The 20,512-nt window shown below is 38.5% G+C and overlaps 1 protein-coding gene and 1 long non-coding RNA gene across 9 annotated transcripts in view; both read right to left on the bottom strand.

Moving 5' to 3' along the window:
- Positions 1-20,512, bottom strand: part of sema6cb (semaphorin 6Cb) — a 151,673-nt gene that overhangs the window by 52,741 nt on the left and 78,420 nt on the right. For all 8 annotated transcript variants that reach the window (XM_077215225.1, XM_077215184.1, XM_077215215.1 and 5 more), the window contains one exon: positions 980-1,176. In XM_077215225.1, coding sequence (XP_077071340.1) covers positions 980-1,118 — 139 coding nt within the window. In that variant the 5' untranslated portion in view covers positions 1,119-1,176. The remainder of the gene's footprint in view (positions 1-979; positions 1,177-20,512) is intronic.
- LOC143714096 (uncharacterized) lies at positions 15,342-15,559 on the bottom strand. Its single transcript, XR_013195405.1, has 2 exons — positions 15,488-15,559; positions 15,342-15,380 (listed from the first exon to the last, which is right to left on the bottom strand). It is a non-coding gene; the product is annotated as an uncharacterized LOC143714096 (long non-coding RNA).

Genomic DNA, 20,512 nt, shown 5'->3' with positions numbered 1-20,512 from the left:
CGGGCCAGATTTCAACTTCAAACTTGTAGCACCCCACATGACTTAATAGCTAAAGCAACAGTACAATTCAGAATTGAACAGAATTTATTCCGAATTGAATTTTTAATCTATCCATCCATCAGTCTGTCCATTTGTCCGTCCACACATCTTTCATTCCATCCATCCATCCCTCAAAACTTTCAATCAAGATTTTTTTCAAGCCAATATTCAAAGCTTGTATTAACAAATGTTGCTTTTCTAGTTAAAAATTAAATTTATATGAATTTCATATTCAATTCAAGTCTGAATGGAGCACAACCCTGCCACAAACCCACGCTCCCAACTTATTCAAATGTAAAAAATAATTTTTAAGGAAACCTAAAAGTATTATGAAGAATATAGTGCTGGATGGTATAGACTGTATAAAAATGGATTTTCCACAAAATATAAACATAAAACAGTAAACACTTCTATCACACTTCATTTGCAATTGAGTCGGCCTCTCCACACCCTACTGTTTGCTACACAGCCAAGACAGAGGAGTTTTTATTTGCCAATTAGTAACAACTTCACAGCAGCTCAGAGTGAAGCCAGTCTCTCAGACCCAATAGGTTTGGAAGCTGGGGAGTTGCATGGGGTGGAAAACCGGGATGGGGTAGATTAGGGCAGGGAACGGGAAGGGAGTGAGGATGGACTTGGCAGCCATGGCAGCTGATATATTTATTTGGCGTGTGAAATGCTTTGCGTCTGCCAAGATCTGATTGCTTGGCAGGCGGTTTACTTTTAAACTCTGGGTACGGTTTAATGGGCCTATTGCTATATAACATGCAAGATAAAGCATTTATAATTCCAAATGGCATAATTGAATTATAAAGATATGAAAAAAACTGAGATATGTACACTCTTTGTATGCCTGAAGTTAAAAACAGATCAGTGAAATAATATCACTTTTATCCCAGGAACTGCAGTGCTAACTGGTGTTTCGTTGTATCATACTTACGTTCACTACCAACAGTGCTGATGGGCTCCAGGTCCTGAGGAAAGGGCGTTGCACCATGGCACAGATGCTTTAGGCAGGTGAGAGTGAGCATGAGGGTCAAGGCCAAGAGGGGCCGCGACCCCAAAATCACCAACCTCATTTCAGCTACAGCATAGAATTCAGCCACACAGCATGACCCAGAGTAGATCGAACACCACCTGAAAAGACAAGAAAGAGGACGATGACGACAACTGCCGTTTTAAAAATGGTCACTGCAAAGATCGCTTTGTATGCTTCTACCTGACTGAACATGTACATGTGACTGAATCTTTGTGAAAGTCATTGGCATGTCATCCCAAATCTATATGACTTCTATAGAACACAATATGAGAAACATTGATAATAGCGCTTTGGTTCATACAACTTCAGAAGACTAATGCAGCACACGATGAGTCATGTGCACTCGATACTGTCGTGGCTATTTTGCATAATTTTTTTAAGCTTGAAAGCATCGCCATGCAGACTAACTGCCTGGAAAATATATAGCAACTAGTGTAATTTTCCTTTCTGGACAGATGGGTTGTCAACAGGGTGAGTAAATAATGACTGATATTTCACTTTTAACTATCTCTTTAATGCAATTTAATATTCAAGCATCATACAGTCACACTGAGCTTGATAGTGACAGCATAGCTCTTATTAACATGCCCAACGTAATAATGGAGAAACAGAGCTCGAGAAAGAACTTGGATTGAGTGTGAAAAAGCACAATAGGTTATATTATAAGGGCCCCAGCCTGGGGGACACCTGGCTCATTGACTCGAACTGTACAGTCTTTCACAGGTGACTTAACTCAATTAACCGCAAAGGCTGCTGGGATGCCGTCTCAGTCTGTCAGCTTTTACACAAGGCCAACAGGGATGGATCAAAAACTTATTTTCAGGACAATGGAAAAAGTGAAAATCTCCTGCCAAAGAGTTCTATTGAAAATAGGTTGAATTATTAATGACGGCTTTGAGTGTTTGTATTAGATTCATTATGGACAGAGATACTGACATTATTGAGTTTGGCATCAGGTTATTATACATGATACAATGGCTAAAAAGAAAAAAGGACTGCCCTCCAGTACAGTGGTTCTTAACTGGTTTTGCTTTAGGATGCAGATTTTACATTGGAAATCAAGTGTAACCCATAACAAACGTAAACGTAATAAAAAAAATAAATAAAAAAAAGTACTTAAAAGCCCACAAACCCCATTGGTCTAAATATATGCAAAATTATTAATTAATTGAGAGTTGAATAATTAGAGTTGATAAATTATTATTATTTTTCTGACCTTTTAAAGGCCTGAAACCCATCTATTTCTGTGACATGAATATGCGCCAATATGCACAGCCTCTGACTTCAACATTAAAAGATAAAACATTTTCTCCTCCTTTTAGAAGCAGATAAGTATGTTTATTTTTCCATCATAATTATGCATGATTAAATGATTAGTTGGATTTTATTATTTGTTTTTCCCTCCTGACTGCGATCAGAAAAGACCTGTGACTCATTTCTGGGTTGTAACCCATCAGTTTAGAAACACAGCTTTGTGTCCTTTAAAATTTTAATGATCAGTCCGTATTTTGGATCAGCAACTCAAACAAACATCTCACTTTAGCACTTATATGAAGCCTGATCAGTATTAATCACAGTATTAATGCCCCCACAGATACACCCTGTCAGGGCTATATAATGGGACATTATGTCTGATGGATTAGCTATACTTAGAGAACTGAGTACAGGGACAGGGCGGTAAGCTCCTAATGGAGCACACCCGACACACACCGACACACACACCGACACGCACCGACACGCGCGCGCGCGCGCACGCGCACACACACACACACACACACACACACACACACACACACACACACACACACACACACACACACACACACACACACACACACACACACACACACACACACACACACACACACACACACACACACACACACAATTCTAGAACTAATACAGCACAAAATGTGAGACATCATCTTCCCCAGACTGAAGCTGAAAGGATCATGGGGTCTTTTTCATATGGACACAAACAAACAAGACATCATGATAAGATAAGCACAACTATACCATCCGGATGTCTTAAGACTGCAAAACCAAAAGAAAAAGCTGTGTTGCTTTTCAAGGAATTGATGATCATGTGAAAACTGACGAATACAAGAGCAGAGGGAAAAGAAAAAGAAGAGGGAAAGAGTATATCTTTTGCTTAACAAATTATGTCCAAATCCATCCCACCCCCCTAATTATGGATTAACTACTGCTGAAAAGAGAGTCAGGTTGCCTAGAAAAGTACCAGCACACCTCACCTAAACAAGCTGCATGATTTGTATCATTCATGCCGTAGCATGGTGTGAGACAAATTACACACCAGTTTAATAATGTCGCGATGAATTGTGATGTCTAAGTATAACAGATTGAAACAAATTTAGGGAGTGGACTTGCTTATATCCATCGGTTGTTGATCAGATGCAGATCTTAACGCAAGCTTGCAGTGATTGTAAGAAAGGGGCGGGTTAATGATTGGAGAAGTCCTGCATACATCACCAGAGAGTCTGTTGTCTTAGGAGATCGAGTTTTAACATTTTGATAAATGAAAGTTTACAGCATCAAAACAAAAAAACAATGCATGAGTGAACTTTTAACAATAAGATCAATAACATGCATACAAAAAAATGATACATTTTTATTTCATGTCGACTAAGATAAAAAAATAAAAAAATATCAAAGATATTAAAAAACCTCAAAGGAATTAGGTCAAATTAATCAAAGTGTCATCCTGATATTTTTTTAATATTAAGATGTCCCTTTCACTCAAGGCGAAGCACTCTTTAGAGAACCAAAGTTTGAGACCACAGCGGCGTTGAGCAGATAAGACAAGACAGCCCATTTCTCCAAGTTGCTCTCTCTGCTGCCATTAATATATGCTCCAAATGGCATCTCAATCAGCACTCAAGGCTGATGTGAACACTGATAGGGCTAGGAAACCAGTGAACGTGTCCCTCAATTAATTATATGACCTAAATGGATTTGGACTTAATTACTTCCCCTCAGCTCACTCTCTCTGTCTCTGTAAAGCTCTGCAAATCACAGCCAGGCTAAAACAAAAGCAGGTTCCAACAACGATTTACAAGACTTGGCACAATGATTCTCAAAGTCGGTCGAGATGTTTTCAGGCCAGTTTCAAGCCAAAATCGTGAGTATCATTCACAGAGGAGCAATCACCCCATTATGTAAAACTTCTGCTATTTGGTTGACCGTATACTAAATGCTAATCAATAACATTGACATTTATGGTATGCCAACCTGACATTTGCTAAAGGATCTTCAGCCACAGAGTGCAGTAGTTGGGTAGATAATCTCTAAAAGGTATATGAATTCTCTTTGCAAACATATATAATGCACCCTAACCATAATCCTCAACCAAAGACACTGCTCTATAGATTCTAGTTCAATATCAGAACAGATACTTGATGGTTTACAAAGTCAAGTTCCTCATTGAGCTACATTAAAATATCAGGATAATTTGGTAGGCTTTAAAGTATAATTTAAAAAAAATCTATTAATTCCAAGGATTGGTATGTAGCACACAGTTGAGTATAAAGCCAAATCCGTTTAAATCAGACCATGTGATCGCAATATTTTACAGATTAATGGTGCAGCTCTATATCGACCCCAAATGTTTGAATGGTAGAGCATACATAACCATATATGTTCCACAGAAGAAAGTCAGTCATTTCATTGACGATTCATTATTTGACAAAACATAAATTTTTCGGTGAACTATCCCTTTAAATCACACCCTTTATATGAGACCAAATCACACAGCTCTCCTACATAAACCACATACCAAAATAGATTTATTATTTTGTAAAAACAAAATAAAAATATGACCATACAAACCCATACAGAGTCCACCAAGTAGTTGACCCCCCTTTTCTAGGCAGGTGGCACACACAAATGTGTGTGCGTGTTTGCAAACTGTTCGCATCTCTCTTGCTCTTCTAATCAGTGTGCATTCATGTGGCGTTCGAAGAGACGCAAGGCACTGATGAGCAGACAGCTGTCGATATCTGACTAAACCCCTGCTTATCCTCTGCTTCCTCCACGGGGTCAGCCCTGGCTCTCTGTTGGCTCGATGCGGGAAGGGAGCCGGGCCCCATTGCGGGTCCTTGGTAAATGAGGCAGAGTGGTTGCGGTGACGGGGAGGAAAAAAGCCATACTGAAGTTTGAGGGGGAGAAATCTCTTGAGCCCAGGATTGATTATCCGACATTCATTTGGATTTACCAACAGCTCCTTGGCTTGCCATGGGATCCGCGCATCCCTCCCTCTCTTGCAGCACTTTAAAAAAACACTTGCCGAGGCCAGCGCGGAAACCCTGATGGCAAGAGAAAGACAGGTTTTTATGGCGTGCGACCGTATTTCTTTTTTTAAAGATCTATATTAATTTACAGGATGACTGTTTAACAAGCCTGGCTTTTATCACTGCTGGCTCACAATAAAAAAATTACGATTAAAATCTAACACGAATGAATTTAAATTCCGTCAGCGGTTTAATACCTGCTTAAGGAAACATCTTGTCAGCCAAGAAGGGAGAGAGAAACATGATTTTTAATTCAAATAAGAGTTAGGTGCTTTTTAATGTGATTCACCCCCTTTTGTCCCAAGAGTCACATGAAGAGGACACACTTCGCTCGCTCCCTCTCACTCCTCCTCCCATTCTCTTCCACTCTGGGACCCTTTCACACCCTCAGAAGTAGAAATTGAATGAGTCTTCTCTCTGTATACATGGTCCAACATAATACAGTCTGGTGTCCCTGGGCTCCTCTGTCATTTCAAACACGATTAAGCACATTAGTGCTCTGGCTCTCCACGGCCCATTACCCAGCAACCCCACTGTCAGGGACCCACAAGTAGCTGTGAACAGGGGCAGAGGCCAGACTCTCCCTCACTTATAGAGTTCCTAGGATCCAACTGAGTCAGAGATTCTACAACTTCATTCCGAGTTGAAAAGATTCAAAAACCCTGCGTGAGTTCAATGAGCCGATTGGAACCCCTGGGTAGCCTTTTCCACCAATATAAGAACGGAATAAACATGTTTAGAGCGTTTCCACTAAAGAAAGAGCAGATCTGGATTCCAGATTAATGCAGTAAGAATGCACAATACAGTATATCTGTAACATATTGGTAATCATCCGATATTAGTGACTTTTTAATTTAACAACAAATATCGGATGTTTAATTGCAGCTCCTTTCCTTTTTAAATAACTGTTAAATGTAGTTGTTTAGTCCATTTTACTCTACACTATACATTATTATTTAATGTTGTAATGCTTAAATTCATTCATTTTTTTATTATTTTATTTGGAAGCTATTTAAAAAAAAAAAGAAAGAAAAAAAAGTATACAATTTTAATATCAGCCATAACAAAATGATTATCTGCCCAAATTTAAATAAACATAATTTTAACCATAAACTAATATTATAATGCTCACTGAAAGACAATCTTACAAAAAAATAATAATTTAAAAACACTGTTAAATGTAGTTTTTTTTATCTTGAAATAAATACTTTCATATGGTACATTACACGGTTACATTATACACTATTTTATGTTGTGACGATTAAATTAATTCATTTTTAGTGTTTTGTTTTTAAGTTATTAAAAAAAAAGTATTATCAGCCATAACAAAATGATTATTTGCTTATCGAGATCTGCCATTATTTAAATAACAGAATTTTAACTATAAACTAGTATTTATTTTTATGTTATAACTAATATTTATTATATTAAATCATTTTGTATTAATAAATATCTATTTATATTAAATATTGTTAGTTTAACTAAAATTAAGTAATTTTTAAATAATGTCTGTCTCCTCCATTAACAAAAAAAATAAAAAAAATAATAAAAAAAATATATATACACAAAGGTCCTTCTCAAAAAATTAGCATATTGTGATAAAGTTCATTATTTTCCATAATGTAATGATAAAAATTAAACTTTCATATATTTTAGATTCATTGCACACCAACTGAAATATTTCAGGTCTTTTATTGTTTTAATACTGATGATTTTGGCATACAGCTCATGAAAACCCAAAATTCCTATCTCAAAAAATTAGCATATTTCATCCGACCAATAAAATAAGTGTTTTTTTAATACAAAAAAAGTCAACCTTCAAATAATTATGTTCAGTTATGCACTCAATACTTGGTCGGGAATCCTTTTGCAGAAATGACTGCTTCAATGCGGCGTGGCATGGAGGCAATCAGCCTGTGGCACTGCTGAGGTGTTATGGAGGCCCAGGATGCTTCGATAGCGGCCTTAAGCTCATCCAGAGTGTTGGGTCTTGCGTCTCTCAACTTTCTCTTCACAATATCCCACAGATTCTCTATGGGGTTCAGGTCAGGAGAGTTGGCAGGCCAATTAAGAACAGTAATACCATGGTCAGTAAACCATTTACCAGTGGTTTTGGCACTGTGAGCAGGTGCCAGGTCGTGCTGAAAAATGAAATCTTCATCTCCATAAAGCTTTTCAGCAGATGGAAGCATGAAGTGCTCCAGAATCTCCTGATAGCTAGCTGCATTGACCCTGCCCTTGATAAAACACAGTGGACCAACACCAGCAGCTGACATGGCACCCCAGACCATCACTGACTGTGGGTACTTGACACTGGACTTCAGGCATTTTGGCATTTCCTTCTCCCCAGTCTTCCTCCAGACTCTGGCACCTTGATTTCCGAATGACATGCAAAATTTGCTTTCATCCGAAAAAAGTACTTTGGACCACTGAGCAACAGTCCAGTGCTGCTTCTCTGTAGCCCAGGTCAGGCGCTTCTGCCGCTGTTTCTGGTTCAAAAGTGGCTTGACCTGGGGAATGCGGCACCTGTAGCCCATTTCCTGCACACGCCTGTGCACGGTGGCTCTGGATGTTTCTACTCCCGACTCAGTCCACTGCTTCCGCAGGTCCCCCAACGTCTGGAATCGGTCCTTCTCCACAATCTTCCTCAGGGTCCGGTCACCTCTTCTCGTTGTGCAGTGTTTTTTGCCACACTTTTTCCTTCCCACAGACTTCCCACTGAGGTGCCTTTATACAGCACTCTGGGAACAGCCTATTTGTTCAGAAATTTCTTTCTGTGTCTTACCCTCTTGCTTGAGGGTGTCAATGATGGCCTTCTGGACAGCAGTAAGGTCGGCAGTCTTACCCATGATTGCGGTTTTGAGTAATGAAACAGGCTGGGAGTTTTTAAAAGCCTCAGGAATCTTTTGCAGGTGTTTAGAGTTAATTAGTTGATTCAGATGATTAGGTTAATAGCTCGTTTAGAGACCCTTTTCATGATATGCTAATTTTTTGAGATAGGAATTTGGGGTTTTCATGAGCTGTATTCCAAAATCATCAGAATTAAAACAATAAAAGACCTGAAATATTTCAGTTGGTGTGCAATGAATCTAAAATATATGAAAGTTCAATTTTTATCATTACATTATGGAAAATAATGAACTTTATCACAATATGCTAATTTTTTGAAAAGGACCTGTATATAGCCAGCCAATCTCTGGGTATGTTGAAGGGAATGTGATGATGTGGGGCTTTTTTAATTCCAAAGGCCGACAGAACTTTATCTATGGGAATTTAACATGACTTATGCAACCTGTATTTTAAGGAAGAACATTTATTTATTTACGATACATTATTCATTCACAAAGAAAATTGGTGTCCTTAAAGGTTGGATTTTTGTCATTTTTTAAATTAAGGCATTAAGATCAATTTCCAAAAAACGATTTTTTATTCCTCTTTTTAGTCAACTTAAGCATGGGTGTGTTCACTTATGCTATCCATAGCTAATATGCTATCAATAGCTAATTTGCTATTTCCAAAAGACGATTTTTATTCCTCTTTTTAGTCAACTTAAGCATGGGTGTGTTCACTTATGCTATCCACTAGGGCTGCACAATTAATCGAATTTCTAATCACGATTACGATTACGGATGCCACGATTACGTAATCGTTCAAAGCCGCGATTACAAAAGAAAATCCACTCTGCGTTTGTGTGTTTAGAGCATAATTATGTTATGAGAGGCGAATCATGACTACTTCAGAAAACCCAGCACAATATGACATACCAGGCAGTGACGTAAGTGTACGCTAATATAAAAAGACTTTCACCTCAGAAAAATGGACTTTACTGTCCCGTCAGCCGTTATACTGTGCTAGTAGCGCGCACTCTTCAATTGCACGCGCAAATGCGGCGGCGCGCTCTGTGTATCGCTTCACTGTACAAAGTGCAAAAGAAACTACGAGCAACGTCGTTACAATGTAAATTAGTAAGTCACGCAATAAAAGTAAAATACCAATAAATCACGTGTTAGCTGAAAAGGATTTGCACGCAGGTATGATTTTCATTCTATTCACCAGGAGCTGTTTCATTAACAGTTCTTGTTAGTATTGTGTATTCACCATGGTAAGTGTCGTTTCCATAACCCCAAAATGCCACTTTATTTTCACTTTGTGTTATTTTTTATATTATTAAATGACTGTGGTGGCTCATATCAACATTGTATTTACAAAAACTAGTTTGGGACTGCTATTTAATTGCTTTAGCATAGTCCTAATGTTTATCTATTAGTAGTCTTTACTATTAGTCATTCTTACAATTGATGGTTATGTTAAGTAAAGGGGACAGTACTTGTGTGTGTGTGTTAACAATTTTTGTGTAAACATGTATTATAATACGCCTATATATACTCAATGTAAATTGTGATAATCGTAATTAATAATCGCAATTACAATTTCAAGGGAATAATCGGCAATTATGATTTTTGTGATAATCGTGCAGCTCTACTATCGACTGTGTATATGTATATGCATATTTATATAATTACTTAAAATAGTTAAAATAGCCTAAAAAAAATAGTTTAAGAGTCTCAAAATTAGCAACAAGTCTTGTAAAAAAGATAATGATTTGCTTTCTGCAGCCCATTTGTTTGTGGGCAGGTTAAATATGTAGTAACTAAGTCACATTGCCCTTTGGTTGTCGAGTCGGTGGAAATGTGGCATCCAGGCACCTGGCACAACATCATTTCAGTGGAAAAGGGGTGTGGATGGGCTCTTAAAGGCCCTGTCAGTAGATAAACACAGCTGATTAGTCTACATTATTGCACTTGCACTGTAAATTATACCCTTCAACCCTGCAATGATGAAAAACCTTCACTGAATGCCTGTTTGTCACACAGCAATTGAGGCTAATTGCTGCTGAATAGCACATATAGCATATCCAGGTCTCTGGGCAGGAGAATAGGAGCAGAATCCATGCTTGATTGAAACCGAAAGTCCATCCTAATGTTCCTCACAAGAACTGGAACAAATATACTCACATTTACATTTACTGACACATTTAGTCAACTTGCATTGTATTTGAGGTATAACCGCTTCCCACACTCCCTGATGTGAATCACATCCATGACCATGGCCTTGAGTTAAAAGAATGAAGAGCACATGAGTTTTTGTAAAATGATGAGCTAAAAAAGACTGAAAAAGAAAGCGAATCGCATATAAAAAGACACAAACGTGGACTCTGGTTTGTCTTTAGTCTGGAAAATGTTTGTGTCAGGAACTGATCAACAGCTCTCGAGAAAAACAAAAACAAATAAATTAACAAAACGGCTCATGGGTTCTTGTTTTTCAGGAGGGAAAAACAAGCAGGAAACCATATCACGGTGTGTGTGTCTGACTTTCGACCACAAAGACGACATTGTTGGTTTGAGATCGCAGCCGTTGGCCTGTTTATGCCAAAACAACCAATCATTATCACTGACCTGTCCCATGATATCGTCACATGATCCAAGGGTCACCTAGCAGGCAGACATGCACATAAACAGATTACAAACCTCAACACAGTTTTGTTTTTGAATCGAAATCAATTAGGTCAGTATTCAGGTAGGAATAGCTCGAGCAGGCTTTAAAAAGCCAAATATTCCTGGCACACATTCTGCCTGTGTTTTAAACACTGATCCAAATGGCTTCCTCCATGCTATCAGTCATTTCACTCGCCATCTCACAGGAGACACACACACACACACATATGCGGACGCACACACAGGAGCCCCTAATTAGATTTCCAGTGAGTGACCACCCTGCTGTTGCTGGGCTAAATTAGAATTGGACTTAAGGAGTGTTGGGCAATTATTGAGGGTCTGCCCCTACAGAGCACATGACGGAGAAAGAAAGAGAGAGAGAAAGAGAGAAAGGCACATCTGACAGTACAGAGTACAGAGGCCATTGTCATCTTAAATAAAATAGACACTCGCCCTCATCCCAAGCCACATATTTAAGTTGTAATCTACTCAGAACAAAATCAGTGTATGATGGGATAAAAGCGGGAACTTTGGTAACCGTAGTAACCCAGAAAGATATTAATATGCAGACAATACAAAAGTCTTCTCAAGAGCACAGAGAGATAGAGAGAATGACAAACAGCTGACAGACAGGAAACACTTTGACCCTCAATTGGGATTAGATGAAAAATGGAATGGAAGAATCCTCACTAGTCTTTTCTCTCTCTGAGTGCCTGCCAAGGTTACTGTAGTCAAGTGAAACTATTACGGAGACAAAAGCTGAAAAATCTGTGAAAAAAATAAAAAGGTTGGCAATAAAACTGATCTGAAACGATAAAATAAATTGCAACAAAATAGGAACAAAAAATGAATACTAATAGAGAGAGAAATGTTTTTTTTTTATTTCAATTAATGCTTGTGATATGATTTAATTAATATCCTAAGCCTGAAAAAAAAGTATTTTTTAATAAAATAAACTTTAGTTGATTCAAATGAAAAAAAAAAAAAAAAACTTACATATTTCCGAAGTTCTCTGCAATCAACTTTGTACTAATTGTTCTCTGGTGCGGGCCATTTGACACAAGATCTGAGTGCATCCAGGTCATATTGCTGAATCGTACATGTCCCAGAGATGTCAGATGCTAGAAGTAGCAGTAATGGCACATTTTATAGCTCATTTCATTGACAGCAAGTACAGCAGTATGCTGTGTTGTTGAAAACATGACAAATAAATCGTAAACTTAAGTGTTATTTAGTACATAATTATCAGTATGAAATCAATACTGGATCTACATAAAAAACAACAATAGTAATTAAAACAAAAATTGATAACATCTCTAAAGAAATACAACGCAACCCCTAAAAACAGTAACACTTTATTTTACAGTCTCCCCGTTACACATCGTACATGTACTTACTATAGTAATAACAGTACATGATGCAAAATTACAAGCAACGAACCCTAAACTAAACCATAACCAGTAACAGTAGTAAGTACATGCTAATTAAAGGTGGGGTAAGTGGTTTTTGAAATATGCTGTTTGGAAGTTAGTTGGGCTGACACAACAACAAACGTGTAGCCAATCAACATTAGGGGGCGTAAGCCGGTGGAGGAGAGAGAACGAGCAAGAGGGAGATTTGAACTGAAGAAAGACTGCAGAAATAGAGATGAGACGCAATACAAAAGAGAAAACCTCAGAAGAAACCACTGGAAAATAAAGGGTTATGTCTGGGCAAGAGCTTTAGGACCCGTGTTAATATTAGAAACGCTGTCCAGCTCTGGAGAGAGCTAAGTGGGAAGGCCTGAAAACAGACGCGGATGTTGCTTTGATTCGGGCCCACACGCTAGTAACACTGGGTTTGAGTGTCATTGTCTGTCTGGAGCTGCTGTGCTGTTGGCAACTAACAACCAACTCTTGTTTGTAATTACTATTGTGTAGCCTACTGTACGTTAATTTTTTGTGCTTGCTTGCCATTCGTTCATCATCCGCACTTTATTTTTCGTGAAGCATTATTCTGTTGCGCTTCTGCTTTGATAAACAAACATCCTGTCTTGGATTGCGTGCGTAACGGAGGCCAGTTAGTGAAAGACGCGCTGACGACTGCTAGTAAATGCAGTGTTTAGCGTTATTGTTAGTGTGCTCGACTCGTTTGCAGGGGGATCAGGATTTAATCAGTTTTAATCAGTTCCTTTAATCAGTACCTATTGTTATAATTACACTGTAACAAGCACACATTAAAATAGTACAACTAAAGAAAATGTAATTAAAAGGAATACAACTTAAAAATTATAATAAAAAATTACAAATATTTGTATATTATTATATTGGTATTACAATGCAAATCTACAAACATGAAACTACTTATGCACCATCTAAACTACACTGAGAAAAAATAAAGAAAAGAAAGTATAAAATGCTGTCTGTTGCTCACTGGAATGGCAGCGTGAATAACTGTTAAAAGATTTAGAGGCATCTGGTATCACGTGGGTGTCTAGTCTGTCAGCGAGAGGTCACGACCTTCTCCCTATCAATGCCAGTCAGCCAATCCCTAAGGAAGAATGGGATACGCTACGGCCACAAGGGTACTGCCTTCCTGACAAGGTCAGTCCATGCGAGGAACAACCCTGGCGGGCCACAGTGGTATGTGCTGCTGCCTCTGCTGGGAATGATGGTGGAAAGAAGCCCCATCAGTCTTCATACAGACACCAATGACAATTCCTGCTCATCCCATTTCCCGCTGAAATTCCAAGAGGACTGGCTGTCAGGAAACTTAAATGTGCATCTCGATTAGCATGAAAGTTGGCACGTGATTTGTCACATCTTGCCACGTACCGCTCAGTGATGCATATGACACACATCGCGGCGATTACTCTCCAATGAACATGTTGTGGCAACACATCCTGATAAGCATCAAACAAACTTGCAGCCGAACTGACGTTTCTCTCTCTTGAAACGACATCCCCAGCCAGATGTCCAGCAGACATCAGAGAGGGATCCGTGCCAGCCGGCAGACAGCGGCCGAGCGGATCGATACGAGAACCGCCGAGACTGTCCTCCGCTGTCGCCAAGCCAGGCAGACAGCAGTGGCATTAGCGCAGCGCCACCGATCCGTCCACTGCTTGGCTTGCTGCAGCACACATTAATTTTTGCAAATCAGTCATTTAGACAGAGAGGGAAAATCAATTCGTGTTTTCTTTCCCGAAGATGACCTGACGGCAACCTCTTCAAACAAAAGCCCAAAATTATGCAGTTTTACCTTAAAATTGTCTCGCTTTCTTCTTTGAATTTTAAAGTTATGAATGTAAAATAGACTCTTTTCTTGATCCCTCTCCTCTCTCCCCCGCTCTCATTAATATTTAAGGTTGTTATTTAGAGGCATTACCTGTCTGTATTGACAGAAATTGGAGCCGGTGTCCCCCGGTGGGTATTATAATTGGGGGGTGAAGTGTATGCGCTGGTGGTGGAGGAGGGAGCAAAACATGTTTTTACCCTCAAAATCTTTATGTGCAGGTATATTTTTTAAAATCAGTTCTGTTTCTTCAGGATAAGAAAAAAATAACAGCCCAGGGACCACCTGCTAAAGTCATCACTCATACACACGTAGATTCCCAGAGGAACGAATGAAGTGGGTGGTTGTGTACAGGGGTAAGTGAAGATTTTGGGAGGAGGAACTGGAAGAGTCTTTATCAAAGAAATGCAGTGTAGGCTCTGTCAAAAGCTGCCCGACACTCTCCCTCTCCCTCTCTCTCTCATTCTATCTAACCAAGCACAGCATGAAACATTCCAATTAGTGAGAGATACAGCAAGAGGGAGAACAAAAGATCAGCTCTGATCTCAAAAGGAGACATCAGGACACTAACAAGGCATACATGACAGTCACGCAACATACTTGATTTCCAATAAACACAGTGAGATCTGTGATGCTGAGCAGTTTACTTTTTTATAATCTGGTCCTGTATCAAATTATGAATTCAGTACTAATGTAAAGTAATGATGTAAAGAACAGAATGAGATGCACTGATGACAGCAAGCTCACTCCTCTGTCATTAGGGCGTTTGTGCTACCGACATGATCTAGAACTCATGCGGCTTGCTGAAGAAAGGTGTGATATTTTTCTAGGCAATATGCAATAAGATTTCCATCAGGCAAACAAGAAAACAGTTTTGACCTTTTAAAATGGAAGTTGATGGGATTTTTTTGGGCTAAGAACCAGATTGTTAAAAAGCCACTGAGGATGGGTCATTCTGACTTGGCCAACCACTTACAAACTACCTAGCAGCCATCCAGAACAACAAACTAATAACCAATCTGAACACCTTATCAACCACATAACAACGTTCTGGCAATTACCCATAGTACTGTGTGGACTTTAGGCCCCATCCACACTACTACGTTTTAGTTTAGAAACGCAGACCTTTTGCTACGTTTGCACCTCCAGTCCACACTAAAACGGCAAAAACGAAGACCTGAAACGGAGAAGTTTAGAATCGCTGCCGACCCCGTTTTGCGTTTTGAATCTCTGGAGGGCGTTTTAGTGTAGACGGGTCAAAACGGAGGACTTTAGAAACGATGACGCAGAGGCTCACGCTCGGCTCTCTGATTGGATGTCATACAATGGAAGAAAACGCACAACAACAGCCTGGACTACCAGTTACGTTAGTGCAAGTAAATTCTGCATTTCACAATGCTATAAGTGCCTACATGCGCCGGAGGCAAGCTATTATTCCAACGGTCTGTGACAGTTCCGGCAGCGGCGGTTTCGACCATACATGGAGCGTCGGTTTTGGGTTACGCCGGGAAGAACCAGCGCATGGTGGGATAATTTTATCAATTAAGTTGTAGTTCCTGAAGAATGGTGCGAAAACTTTTGAATGTCCAGATCGGCACTTATCAACCTCAGCGAAATCTGAGGAATAGTCAATCTCTTTCCTGTTTACAACAGCACACGCATGCCCAGTGTAGGTGAATGGTGACGTGATCCGCGTTTTCAGTCGTTTTAATGTGGACGGAGATCAGTTCTAATACGCAGCTTAAACGCTGGTGTGGACGGAGATCGTATTCGTTTTAATTCTCCGTTTCTAAACTAAAACGCAGTAGTGTGGATGGGGCCTTAGTCAGTTTAGTCATTCAATTCGCATATTGAATGTTAAAGGAATAGTATGAATTTATTTCTTCTGCTGAACACAAAATAAGATATTTTGAAGAATGTGGGTAACCAAACAGTTGATTTTGAACAGTTCTAACCATCACACCATTGACTTCCATATTATTTTTTCCCTATGGAAGTCAATGTGGTACATCAACTGTTTGTTTACCGACATTCTTCAAAATATCTTCTTTTGTGTTAAGCAGAAGAAATAAATGCATACAGGTTTGAAACAACTTGAGGGTGATTAAATCACATAATGTTCTATAACTACTATAACCATAACTATTCCTTTAACGCAGATGAAAATGAGGGCTGTGATGGATAGACTTACAGTCTTTACAATGGCCTGATAAAGGTCCTAGATCAAGTAATTTTCATAAAAAAAGCCAAATAATTAGATTATTGTTAAACAAAAGTACAATCCATTGAACACACTGTTCTATCCCTCAGCCTCATTTTCATTCCCGTCAAAAATTAAATATGGCGCTACTTTGACCAAGGACTATTATAGCAGTGAGATTTGCATGGAATATTGACCACTTATCTCACATTTCAAGAAAAAGAAAAAAAGTGTACACGAAAGTGCATATGAAAGAAAGAAAATGCAAATATAGGAAAGAAAGTGTTTGAAAGAAAAATCATATGAAAAAGAACTTACATAACTATGTGTTTTCTTCTTTCGAAACTACTTTCCTAGGTGGAGGTAAACAATATATAGGAACTAACTGGTCAATTTTTGTATTGTATTGTGTTTGAAAAAAAGCAATATCACACTCACTATCTTGCCGGTGACCTACGGCTGAATCACAGCCTCAGTTTCTTACATTTAGTACGCTCTTGGTCGTGAGATATTACTTAAGTGTGTAATATTCCCATGTGTCTCTGTATGGATAGTTCACAGTCTGCACCAGCAGGATGCACAAAGAATGTGTGCATGAGGGGGAAAGAAAGAGAGAGACAGAAAGACCCCCGGGTGCTCAGCCAAGACATGCCGAGCTCAGCGCCTCTGTGCCTGGTGAAGAGGATTTGGGAGGTTGAGTTTCTTTACAGGGCACTGATGCTCATCCACACACACACACACACACACGAGCACACACACACACACACACAGCTGTGATCAAACTCCATGCTGTGCAGGACTGACATGACACACACACACACACACTGCAGAAGACTCGTGTCATTTCAGGATGGTTAGATTCCTGTGACATGTCTGTACCCAGTTGCTATGTTTCAGTGCTGAGCAACTCAGCTCACCTGGGCTCCCACACAAATAGCTCTGGGTGCCATCATCATATTTACTGCACAATTCTATGTTATTTACACACTACAACAAAAGATATTTTGCAGTTTCAGGAAAAGATTAGGGAATGAGAAAGAAAAGGAGAGAGAGACAAAACCACTGTTCCATTCTCTTCTTTAGAAGATTAAACTCTTCATCAAACTGTCCTCTGCTCAGGAAACAGACACAACACACACAAAGCCCTTAATTTACAGTCTCTCGGAGAGCGCTGAGTTAAGGATGTTGTGGTTCAGTCAGACACTGACACTCCGTCACAAAGACGGGTGATAAATAGCATCTCTTTCAAGTTAGTTAGTTTGATACTAACCAGCCATCTATCAGGGGTGTATCAGTTTAACTTTCTCATAGTTTGGTTCATATTACAGTTATAGGGTCATGGTTTTGTGACGGTATTTCAAAATATTTGTTCTTTATTAAATAACAAATATTTTGAAATGTACGGTCAATAAGATTTTATGTTTTCAACACCTACAGTAAAACAGTTATATTGTGATACATTGTTAAACAGTGATACATTTTCCAGGATTCCTTAATACGTTAATTATTTAGAATAAAAATTTAAATTATATTCCTTAATGAACATATTTTTTGTCAGAACATAAAAGTCTTTATTTATTTACTTGTTCAATATAAGAAACTCTTGTTGAAAAAAAATTCACACACACACACACGTGAAAAATATCTATATGTTTATATTCAATCCAATAATCAATTTAATTATATATGCTAATGAAATCTCAAATGCCATCATAAAATCAATAGTTATTAAAAGTGAGCAAAATCTTATTTTGCTAAATGAACGAATCACTCATATAGTAAATCAACTTCTGAAACCACTGTTTGCAGCGTTTGTTTTATTTCCATAAATAAAACACACTGCTTTTCACATTCACTTTGAACACAAGTAGTACTTGATACCTGGTTCGGAAACAGCGTTACACACGTTCTGTCGAGAATGTTGCGGTTCATGCTCAAACATGTGCTGTTGTGTTTGTGTGTAAGCGGGTATATCTTCTCCTCGAAATATATGCTCTCCACCTCATGCTGCGTTCACTAATCCAAGCCTGTGCACTCTGAACTGAGACCAATCTGCCATTTTCTCAATTCCAGTTCTAGCCCAAAGAGTATATTACAAGAGCAGCATCTACAGAGACCTCTCAAAGGCTTAGACCACACAGCTGTGTAAGGGACCCCTGCAGAACCGGTCATCAGGCCATATGGTCACAAGGTCAATTTCCCCTTAATAAACATCCAGTCAGCAACTCAACATCTAAAACATACCATCTGAAAGCTCCAGTATCAGCTATATGACAAACAACCAGCTACTTTTAACACTTTTCCAACGACTTTACACGAGTTATCCATGACCTTCCCATTATATACTAGAATGAATCTAATAAATTTGTTAAGTACCTTAATAAATTATTATTCAATCAGTCAGATACCAATATAGCAATCAGACTTGAATTTTTCAACATTTTCAAGCCTTTCAGTTCTGTGATCTGAATATGCGAGTATAGATCAAATGTAAACCTAATTTCAACTCAAATCTTAATGGCTTTAGATTGTTTCTGTCTGATCTCTCTCATGACAAGATGCCAGCTGGTGTCCCTGCCTTTAATCTGATTAATTGGAAACTATATGTGGTGGCCCCTGGTCAAGAGTGTGTGTGAGGCCTATTGATGTGCTAACATGGCATTCCTATTCCATGCTGAATGATGACACAGATTCTTATAGTCTTCCAATGGGATAATCCCACATGTAATCCTAATCTCCATATCCAACCATTAATCTCAATCCCAGACCTGATTAAAAGATCAAACGTGGCTCAGAAACACACTAATTAAGGCCCCCTCACCATGGCATCCCATATCAATTTAAAGTGTATAATAATATTTTGCATCTCTTCTACAATCAGTTAATTATCTAGACTCATAATACACTTTAGCAGAGCTACAGAGAGAAAGAACCTTCAACCAGATCGACCTTACATAAAAAAAACAAAAAAAAAATAGTTACTCACCCTCACAATTATTTTTGCATAATTGAAGGATGAATATACACAAGTGCGAATGAGATTGAAAAAAATGATTAAGTAAAAAATAAATTAAAAAAAGACAGATTTTTGGTCTGTTTCTCATGCACAAAGCTATTGTAAGCGTTGAAAAATGAAGGATGAGTCATGCACTAGTTTATAGTGCTCTTTTCTGTTCCTTTAAGCATCGAGGTTTGATGTTCTACTAAAGGTTTCTGAGCTACAAACAGATGAACAGTACATGTTAATGTCTTTGTGTGTGTGTCTGAATGGAACAGATACAGTGTGTGTTTAATGCCCTTGTGTGGCGTCAGTAAGCATGTGTGTGTGATAAATGCACTCCGCTTGTCAGATTTGAGATTCTCATTAGTCTGAGCAAGAGGCAGTGAGAGGCCATTACTCCTCTGCTCCACTGATGTGTGCGTGTCTGTGTGTGTGTGTGTGTCTGTGTGTGTGTGTGTGTGTGTGTGTGTGTGTGTGTGTGTGTGTGTGTGTGTGTGCGTTTTCAGCGACGTGTGGTGGTCTTCTGAAACCAGGAGGCAAAATCTGCACTCTGAATCAAACTGATTTGGAAAACCATTTACCAAACACTTGTCAAAAAGTAACCAATACCATAATTCATTTTTTTTTAACAGTATGTTCACATATTTATAATAACCAAGTCGCATAGAAATGTATGCATTTTACCATAACTACAATACATTAGTAACAAGTGGATTTGAATTGAATTGGCCACACTCCAAAGGAAGCTGTATTACAATGACAACAAGAGGAATTTACTGGATAGCAAATCAGAGAAATTTAACAGGTAATAACATTCTGGGAAATTAATCATTCTTCTGTCCGGGTCCATGTCTCTGTCTGTCTGTAAAGTCTGTAATAAAATAGTTTTTAATAGTTATTAATAGTTTTTAGTAAAACAATTTTGAAAAAGTTTTTTGGGTGAAAATACTTTTGGTTTATGAGTTTATGGAATTATATGAATTTATTTTTCAACTCCAATTCAATTCCTGAATGTAAAAGATTTAAACATAAATATAACATTTTTAGTAGACACAATTTATAAAAGATTTTGATGGTTTGTAGTCCAGAACGACAGATAGAATGACAATGCAATAGATAGAACGTTAAAGAACGATAGAACAATAGATAGATTGGCAGACA

This window comes from Siphateles boraxobius, unplaced genomic scaffold (assembly GCF_051911475.1).
Source record: "Siphateles boraxobius isolate OS27281-9 unplaced genomic scaffold, OSU_SipBor_1 12, whole genome shotgun sequence".
Lineage (NCBI taxonomy): Eukaryota > Metazoa > Chordata > Actinopteri > Cypriniformes > Leuciscidae > Siphateles > Siphateles boraxobius.
This window is presented reverse-complemented; position numbering and strand designations above follow the sequence as displayed.